Raw genomic sequence first — 10,000 nt, 5'->3', positions numbered from 1 at the left:
TGTCGTGTACAAAGTATTTCGGACCAACTATATATCCACACTATCTTACTTAACATTATGTCGCTGATCGTCTAACATTCAGCTTCCGCGGGAGGAGCCAAGTAACCGCAACTGTGCCGCGTCCCTCGTTCTGAAGCTCTAGATAGATGCGAAATCCAACATACGACATTGCCCAACTTTCCATTTTCCTTAAATGATATAAATTTCCTTTTTAGATCCGCCCAAACTACTAACTTTACACAAATGGTACCCCTACGCCCCCGTAAATTCTCCACATAGTCCTAAAAAAAGGTGAAGGGACGCCGAGGGAGATCGGAGGAGGAAGGGGGGAGCTGAAATCTTCAAGGTGGTCAAGGTTTGGTGTCGCCTTGGATATGTTCGGCAGTCTCTCGTCTCACTCGTTTACGGTCACAAGTGGCCGCTCTACCTGTCGTCTTTTTGAGATTCATTGGCAAGTGTTGTTACGAATTGTTATTATTATAGTGCTTATTACAAGTGTTGTTACGAATTGTTATAATTATAGTGCTTATTTCAAGTGTTGTCATGTATTGTTATAATTATAGTGCTTATTACAAGTGTTGTCATGTATTGTTATAAGTATAGTGCTTATTACAAGTGACAGCTCTACCAATGATCTATGTGCGTGGTCTGCCTAAGTACGTAGGCAGACCACGTATGCCTATTGTGATATCATGGAGACTGGTCATATGGCAAAATGTCTTGCAAAGGCTAGATATATTATGAGTATAAATTGTCATATAATAGTACATCCGTATGAGTTACTATTTTTGGTATCGTGTGCATTCCAATTAAAAACTGCGTAGTGTATCCATTATTTGAGGTGGAGAAAATGTAAAGTTAACAATGTATTAACAATTGTAGTAGATAAGATACGCATGTCCATATAATCGGTATGAATATAAGTAAGCAAATATCTGTTAAAATGTATAGAACATTTTCGTTACTTTGAATATCCTTGACAGCCACCAAGGTCTGAACGCCAGAAGTCAAACGCAAGGTGAATGCATAATGTTATTTCATCGGCCATTGCAACTTCACTTTCTGTATGCCTCGTGTATACTTGCTGAGGCTCACATGGGATCGTTTGCTTTACTGATTGCTTGACTTCTTATATCCTTGCAGGTTGGCCAGATAGCTCTCTCTTGGGTGTATAAACAAGCATATCACCGACAACAATGAAACTTTCATGGGTAAGTAATGGTGAATTACAAAGTGAGGGTATATATATATATATATATATATATATATATATATATATATATATATATATATATTTATATATATATATTTACATATATAAATATTTATATATATACATATATAAATATTTATATATATACATATATAAATATTTATATATATATACATATATAAATATTTATATATATATACATATATAAATATTTATATATATATACATATATAAATATTTATATATATAAATATATAAATATTTATATATATAAATATATAAATATTTATATATATAAATATATAAATATTTATATATATAAATATATAAATATTATATATAAATATATAAATATTTATATATATATATATCATGTGCTAAAGTAATATGTACATTAGCTGTTTATTGTTGCGTATCTCTATAGACGCGTGGGCGCACATGCTGTTTACCTATCTATCGACCCGTCTTGCATTATTAAGCTACTCTAGAAACTATTACGTGTGCGTTCTTTAAACGTATTCGTACAGATTCTATTCGATTTAGACATTTGACATAAATCATGTCCATGGAAGGGTACATACATGCTGCGTTACCCTGTGTGTCTGACAGTTAATCACCATAAGGGTTTAGGATATAGTACATCTGGAACTGTAGGACAGGGTATGGTAACATTATGATATGGTGCCCCGCCAAGACTTATTGCATCTTAAATACGAACAGACAGGGAAATGTTGCCTTCCGATAAGGATTCATTGTAGTAAAACCTGTTTCAAATCAGTATGCACGTACTCAAACATTTATGATTTCGAAAATAATCCTTATAATATAATGCTTAATATAGATTTTGTGTAAAACAGATAAACGAATATTCCTCTGTAATGTCGTCGGAAGAAGCAACATCCCTTGATCTAGACGACTATAATATATATTCTAGTTTATTTCTCGTATGACATAATGTGACAAAGGAAATAATCTGCAGAATCAGGACCGAGAGGTAGTCTCTCTCTCTCTCTCTCTCTCTCTCTCTCTCTCTCTCTCTCTCTCTCTCTCTCTCTCTCTCTCTCTCTCTCTCTCTCTCTCTCTCTCTCTCTCTCTCTCTCTCTCTCTCTCTCTCTCTCCCCACATAGGTTAGTGTATATATACTGTAATAGTAATGGTATTATTAATGAAGATGATAATGACATTAAGCTGCTGCTTCTGGTACTATTACTATTACCACTCTTTAAAATGATGGTCATGTTATTCATAATTCTTTAGACAATATTAATGCAATATCACCGTGACCTTACTTAGGGTAGTAATAATGATGAGGATATGCAAATGCAATAAAGTTGTTGGTGGTGCTATAATAATTGCGATTCTTATAGTGTCAGTAATAATGATTATTTAAATAATTGCAATGGAAATAATAATAATAATGGGGCGATGTATATAATCACTATGATTACTCTCATCGGCATCGATATTGTCATGAGATAGAATGGACGAGATGCTAGGTAGGACAGTGGTATCAACAGCGGGAATTATGAGACTAGAAATAATTACATGATGATAATGACGATAAAACTCAGTACGTAATATCATGGTAACAATCGAAACGACGATCATAATCACAAATATACGTAAAAGAGTGATACGGATAATGCGCAGTTCCTGTAATTTTTTTTAGATTCACCTGGAATGTTTATGATTTGATTATACCTTACTTGGTATAAATGTAATGCGTGTACAGTGTAAGGAAAGTATACATTGATGCGATAGATAAAATATCGTGAAGTCAGTTGATAGTCTCGAATTCGCGATGCACAAGGTCTTTTTATCAGTTAATGCGACATGGGAATTTTAGAATGTGTAACAAAATCATCTATGAGAGTTTATGCCGATTTTCGCTAAACAACTAAACGAGGCATGCCCCTTATATTCGCCTGTACCGGTATATTTATAAAAGCTCTCACAACTTACAAGGAAAAGAACATTTCTTAGTTCCTTCCCTCATATCAGTAGTGGATCCCGGTTGAGATAGTGTTCTAGATATAACTTTTTGTGTGCATATTTTTTCACCACAATGACTAAGAAGTATTTTACAAATCTTACGTTACAGTGCGTAATTTCAACATTTTTGGATAAAATGTAGTCTCTCTCTCTCTCTCTCTGCAATCCCCCTACTCGCGCTGTCTCTCTCTCTCTCTCTCTCTCTCTCTCTCTCTCTCTCTCTCTCTCTCTCTCTCTCTCTCTCTCTCTCTCTCTCTCTCTCTCTCTCTCTCTCTCTCTCTCTCTCTCTCTCTCTCTCTCTCTCTCTCTCTCGATAAAATGTAGTCTCTCTCTCTCTCTCTCTCTCTCTCTCTCTCTCTGCAATCCCCCTACTCGCGCTGTCTGTCTCTCTCTCTCTCTCTCTCTCTCTCTCTCTCTCTCTCTCTCTCTCTCTCTCTCTCTCTCTCTCTCTCTCTCTCTCTCTCTCTCTCTCTCTCTCTCTCTCTCTCTCTCTCTCTCTCTCTCTCTCTCTCTCTCTCTCTCAAATAATCCCCGGTGTTCCTTATTATCTGAGGTGATAATCTAAGAAACGACATCGCCTCTATAGATTTTGATTTTTAAAAATGTGTCGGTTAGTTAGAATCTTCATTGCTTTTCCTTGTTCTATCTTCGCCTCACACACAAAAAAAGAAATACTCGAATAAAACGCGATTGCAAACTATACAAAACCTTTTACAGCTTATCATTGTTGTTTCCCCAGATTTTCCTCTTTTTGGCCTCTCTGCTGATGACTATCAGTCTCACGCATGCAGCTGGAGGAATACATTTCCGCATGCCAAAAAGAAACCCTAGAAAACCCAAAAAGATTGCAGCTCCTGCGAACCGGCAACCAGTTTATAAGGCCAGTTTACCAGAGTTACCCTTCTGCAGGTATACCCTATGACCCCTCTGGTCACGGGAATCCCGCTTTCTCGTTTTATCAAGGTGAGATGTCATGCTCTATTGATTGGGAGTTGAGCGTTCAAGGGGTAAAAAATCAATTTAATATATATATAGGTGTTATTAATTACAGTACTTATTTTCTGCTTTGTACACAAAATAGGTTGCAGTTATTTTTTTTTTTTTTGTTACATACAAAGCACATGAGTAAACACAGGCGGTTAGATAAAAAAAATGCGGATATTAATCAATTACATTTTCACACTAACGCCCAGTTGCATAATTAAGGGAATAATGGTGCTGCATCTCCTAGAGTTATTTATGATATTTTTTGTCTTCTTTACAGGTTGAACGCAAAAACAATTGATCAATGATTATCTACAGGGGAAGAGAAGTACAGCATTCTGCCGTATCCTTCACCACATTATAGCGGTGAAAACCATTGAACATAAATCAGTTCGATGTCAAACCAAATAGGTTAGATTACTCTGTGATGTAATCATATATACGTGTGTCTGTGTACCAGTTCGTACAAATATATACGTATAAAACAGAAACACACATCTATATATACATCCTTCACTATGAGCTTTTACCTGATAAGCTTTAATGTACTGCATTTTACTTTTCTTTAACATACTGGAAACTGTAGATATATTTCAGTATCATAATTTACATATAAGATTCATACATTCTTAAGTTTAACAATACCTACACTAATGTAATGTAACACAAATATACATCTTTATACTATCAAAGGTCATCTAAAACTTATTCACTAACTTACACACTAACTAATGGATATTTACAAAGAAAACAGCTTTTGTTTAAGAAATTTATATTTTTTTGCAAAGTCAACATGTCAGTACACAATATTATTATGTTCTCAATAAAAGAAAGACAGATAGGTTTGTTTCCTTCAAAACACATGTATAAAACATACAGTCACAAGGGTCACCCTTGATTTAGAAATCCTGGGGAGAAAAAAATGCTGATTTGCCATGGTCACACTTTATGTGGTGAAATCTTGTACAAAAGTATGAAAGACAAATCATCCTTCTGTGATGATAGCATTTAACACCAGAGCCGTTAATGTAGTGGAGACAAAGCATACAACAAATAAAAGAAGATAAAACAAACAGGAATTCCTCTTCTCGATGTCTTCAGTTTCGAACCTGTTCTATTCTAAACTTAAATTATTGTTTTGGTTATGTACCTTCTATTACATGTGAAAGCACTGTAATGGGAAGACCTTACTTACTTGTCACCAAGATTCTCCCACATCAGCTGTAATAAATACTAAGTATGAAATCTGCATCAACCATTACCTTAAGATACTCAGTTCATATGATGACTTTAACAAACCTTAAAATATTTTTCCAAAGTTAAACAAAATTAAGTTGACTATACACTGGTGATAATCATGTATTCGTACTAAAAGTCAATTACATTTATCTTTCAAAATAGCCAACTAAAAAGGTGTGTGTGAGTGTTTGTTTTACTCAAACCACCTTTAAAATAGGAAGCTTCCTCTTGAACTATGTCTGCAAGTTATTTTCTCATGATGGTTGCTTTAGCAATACAGAGATATTTCAGATTTCTTCAACAAAAAACACAGACAGAGTAAACTAAAATCCAATAGCATAACAATGCAGTAATAATAATCTTGATTGAATGTCAGGTCTTGATAAAGTTGGAAGTATCTAACACTTTCCTACCACATAGTCCCATGGGAACTTTTAAACTATAAATGAAAAAGGAGTAACTTTGTCTCCATACCCAAAACTAGGTATGTCTGGAGCTATACTAAACACATACACTCCATTAATTACACTATCATTCTATTTTTTTCTACAGCCGTTTGTCAAAATCATCTGTGTTTCTGAGTATAAAGTTTCTGGAAAAATCAATAAGATCTGAAGCTGGAAGTGTATGAAAGACATAAGGCAAAGTTTCTATAATCTTGCCATATTATTACATTTTTTAACCATATTATATACATTAAATCAGGTTATAACCTGCCATACACTTCAACTAAAGGTAAAAAAATGAAAGGAAAAACTTACAAATCTTTTTAGCCATTTGAAAAATTAGCTTTACCTATAGAACAAGTTACATTAAATGTCTTTGATCAGCTACTGCCATCTCAAAACAAATGACAAATGCTTTTTTCTCTTCACCTTGATGTTGCTGACGTCCAGACAAATTACACATATATCACAATTTTAGACCGGACAGAGAGGAAATGCAATTACTTGTTCCAAAATACATCTATAAAGAAGCTGCTCACAATATCAATGTTTGGAGATTTACTTTGTCCATAAAAAATGTTATAGGTGCATTTTCTTTCATGAATCAGAAAAGTTGAATGAGGAAAATGGTACAAACAATGCCTCAATGCGATCCTTCTTTTTAAACAAAAGTCATAAAGGTTGTAATATAAACACAAATAGTTGGTTGTCACATTTATAAGGTAGTCCTTTGGAAACGTAGATTGCTTTTGCCAAAAAAAATGAAAAACTAGTCACTTGGCTTGTAAAACTATTACATGTATAAATAGGAATAATTTCTACAACTACAGATAATCTGATCATATTTACCAACAATATAAAGAAATTAAAATAAACTTGATAATGCCAACTGATTAAAACACAAAGAAGTACACCAAAAACACCAATCCAACCACTGCCCCAGCAGCAATTTTTGCATAGGTAGACCGCATGTTCAAGTACTGGGCATCTTTGTGGTACTTTTTTGACATCATTGATAAACCCGAAGCCTTTGTCTCCAAATCTGAAATGAGCAAGATTATCCATGATCAATTATGAATTTTGCTGCTAACAACACTACAGCTCTGTATGATCTTCAAACTTGTATACAAATGAAATTTCAAATTACATGCAAAACTTTCCTCAGTAGATAAATTGTCACCCTTATATTTCAATTACCATTTTTGTATAACCAAATATCATTTATTGTGGATTTTATGATGAGTTATGGTATACTATAGATTTACCACAGCATAATAACTCTTTACGCTGACAAAAGCAAGTCTTTACTCACTTCTACATAAAATGAATGTATCTTCAATTCTATTTTTGTTACAATCTTTAGTCATTTGCACATTAACTATAAAGCTTTTCTATCCATTATCTCTTTTGCTGGCTCAAAAACAATGCTGTTATCTTCAATAGAATTGAAAAGTCTAGTTATTATGACCACAAAACTTATTGAGAAATGAGAATAATGTATTATTATTATTATTTTTTTTTTTTTTCATCTTTTTTTTTTTTTACAGATATTAAAAACACTGACATAAGAAATTAATTTCCCATGTAGTCAATGACATTCCATACTGATAGAGCATTTTACTAAATTAATGAACAAACAAATGGCCAGCTCTTACTCAAATTATGCTGATAGCTTAAGTCAAGTATGGCAAATTTCTTCATCCACTCACCTGACAGTGCAGCACCTCGTTGCAAAACATCATCAATGTTGTCCATCATAATCCTCTGCACATCATTCAAGTCTTCTCGTAGCTGGTGCATGTGGCGTCGTCCTCTTTGATCACTATACTGGCGACGGAGCTTTTGGATGTAAGTGTCTGTAACAAAGTAGGATATTGTTACTTATTACAACAAGTCAGCATTAGTAAGACATAAAGACATATCATTCCTAAGAGAATTATGCTTTATCTATTATTACATTGGTAATATACCTGAAAATCACAATGACATACCAAACTCTATGAAGGAATATGGCCTGGAAACCTGTGCAACTCGACGCCCATACTGTGAATTAAACTCAGCAGACATTTCTTCCAGGAATGTGAAAGCTGACTTTTTGCTGAAACCCCGTTCACATAGCACCAGGTAACACGCTTCATTATCAATTACATAGCTGGAAAGGGGTAGAGAATCAAATACAATGCAACACCTATGATAAACATCAGAGAAAAGTATAAAACAATAACAATATTAACAATACTAATTTTTTTCTATCCTTTAACTTCTCAACTTATAATTTAGAATAAAAATCTTCAGTAAAATCAACTTTTAAGATCTTCACAATATGTTTAATTTATCATTATAGGTTTTAACTACAGAATCTTGAAACAAACATCCTTAATCTATAAAATTTTCATTCAGACCTTAAAAAGTTTGTATATGTTACTGAATAGAGAGGGATAATTTTCTAAATATTCTTATGTACTGCAGCCAAAATATTGAAAACCCAAGTGCACTCCCATAAAAATAATTTGTATATCTACAACCTTTATGAACTGCTTTTATCACAAAAATATTGCTCGAGAGTAAATTATCAACAAACACATACCTCTTAGTAAGCATATGTTAAAGTATGCATTTATTTAAAATGTATTATCTTTCATATATACATAGAAATAAATAAAAATAATAACTCGCAAGCATTATATAACATTGTAAATACTTACTGAAAAAGATATGGGCCTGTCTCTATGGAACATCTGTTTGGGCTGTTGACTGTTAATTTTTTAAAGAGCATTTTGGCCTGGTTCTGATACTCCAGAAGATTTCGTCCTGACTGAAATATAAAGAAAATATTAAAAATCAGCTTGTAATATTGAAGATATAAAATTTCTTGAAATTAAATTACCACTCAATTACAAAGAATATAATACAACACCACTAATTTTCCAAGACTCTTGATGAACTTTGGTCACAAGATTGTTAAATAAATATTCCTATGACCTCAATGTATAATATCTACACAAAAGAAGCTTCTAAAAAACTGAATTATCATGTACAATTATTGTGGTTCACAATCAGAAGAAATTCAAAAGTCTACTCACACTTGATTCTTGATTAACCCATTGACTATAAGTGACATGCTATCATGGCATGATAAATGCCCAGTGATAGCTCATCATATCATGAGTCAAGTCAGATAATTTCCTGGGCACAGAGTGCTGTACACTATGGTATGCCCATACTTGCCTGATTGTACTAAATGTTTGATCTTTTGTTATCTGGTTAAATAAAGTGCCAATCATTTTGTTCTTGGAAAAATTGCATATTTGTAGACCAATATCAAAAATTTCTTCCTTCATAATTACTGGAATCCTGCAAGTTTTTTTTTTTTTTTTTACATAATAAAAACACCATATTGTTTGTTAAAGCAACATGTTTGATGCATAAAATACTATAAAATTTCTTATTGAAAAAGTATGAATCAAAATTTACTGTATTTGCTCTCAAAAAGCATCTTTGCTCTACCATTTCCATCATTGACAAGTCCCTAAACTTTTCTTGTTACATCTACCTTACCTTTTACAAGTGCTGCCTTATTTTCTTGGGCCCAAGTAATCATTACATTCAGAATTACCCATTCAAACAGTTAATCCTATAAATCCAGTGGTTAAATTACCATGGGGTAACCATATACAGTCCACCTACAGTAACAGGGCTAGACTGTATACAGAACAACCAAAATATATCCTTACACCATTAATCTAGTATATCCTTTTATTCTTAATATGGTTTTAGCCATTCCCTTGTTTTTTTGTGTCTTCTTTTGCCAAAGTATTCATTCTATACCACTACAAGATTATTACACTAATGTAAATCTAATCCATATTTCATCCTGCTATATGAATCCAATTATAATAATTACTATAAGAGGGCACCTTATCTGTACCTATCAAGCCATTAAAGAAAAAAATACAAATATAATACAAAGGCAAATATGGATTACAAGGGAAAAATATTCTACCTAACATAGCATTTTTTTTTTTTTTTTAATAGATTTCATCATGTTTCACATTAAACCTAAAATAAAAATGCAATTTCATATATCCCTTACAGAAGCCCCAAAGATTCTAATAAAATTATAAGC

General features: G+C 32.9%; 1 protein-coding gene and 1 long non-coding RNA gene across 3 annotated transcripts in view; one reads left to right on the top strand and one right to left on the bottom strand.

Moving 5' to 3' along the window:
• Positions 1 to 1,137: 1,137 nt before the first annotated feature.
• On the top strand, positions 1,138 to 5,030 carry LOC125048253. Its single transcript, XR_007116804.1, has 3 exons — positions 1,138 to 1,211; positions 3,945 to 4,168; positions 4,470 to 5,030. It is a non-coding gene; the product is annotated as an uncharacterized LOC125048253 (long non-coding RNA).
• Positions 4,945 to 10,000, bottom strand: part of LOC125048242 (vesicle-trafficking protein SEC22b-B-like) — a 6,055-nt gene continuing 999 nt past the window's right edge. For both annotated transcript variants that reach the window (XM_047646845.1, XM_047646854.1), the window contains exons 2-5: positions 8,580 to 8,689; positions 7,866 to 8,026; positions 7,584 to 7,730; positions 4,945 to 6,916 (exon numbers count right to left, since the gene is read on the bottom strand). In XM_047646845.1, the coding sequence (XP_047502801.1) occupies positions 6,768 to 6,916; positions 7,584 to 7,730; positions 7,866 to 8,026; positions 8,580 to 8,689 (567 nt within the window). In that variant the 3' untranslated portion in view covers positions 4,945 to 6,767. The remainder of the gene's footprint in view (positions 6,917 to 7,583; positions 7,731 to 7,865; positions 8,027 to 8,579; positions 8,690 to 10,000) is intronic.

This window comes from Penaeus chinensis, chromosome 4 (genome assembly GCF_019202785.1).
Source record: "Penaeus chinensis breed Huanghai No. 1 chromosome 4, ASM1920278v2, whole genome shotgun sequence".
In the NCBI taxonomy this organism is placed as follows: domain Eukaryota; kingdom Metazoa; phylum Arthropoda; class Malacostraca; order Decapoda; family Penaeidae; genus Penaeus; species Penaeus chinensis.
This window is presented reverse-complemented; position numbering and strand designations above follow the sequence as displayed.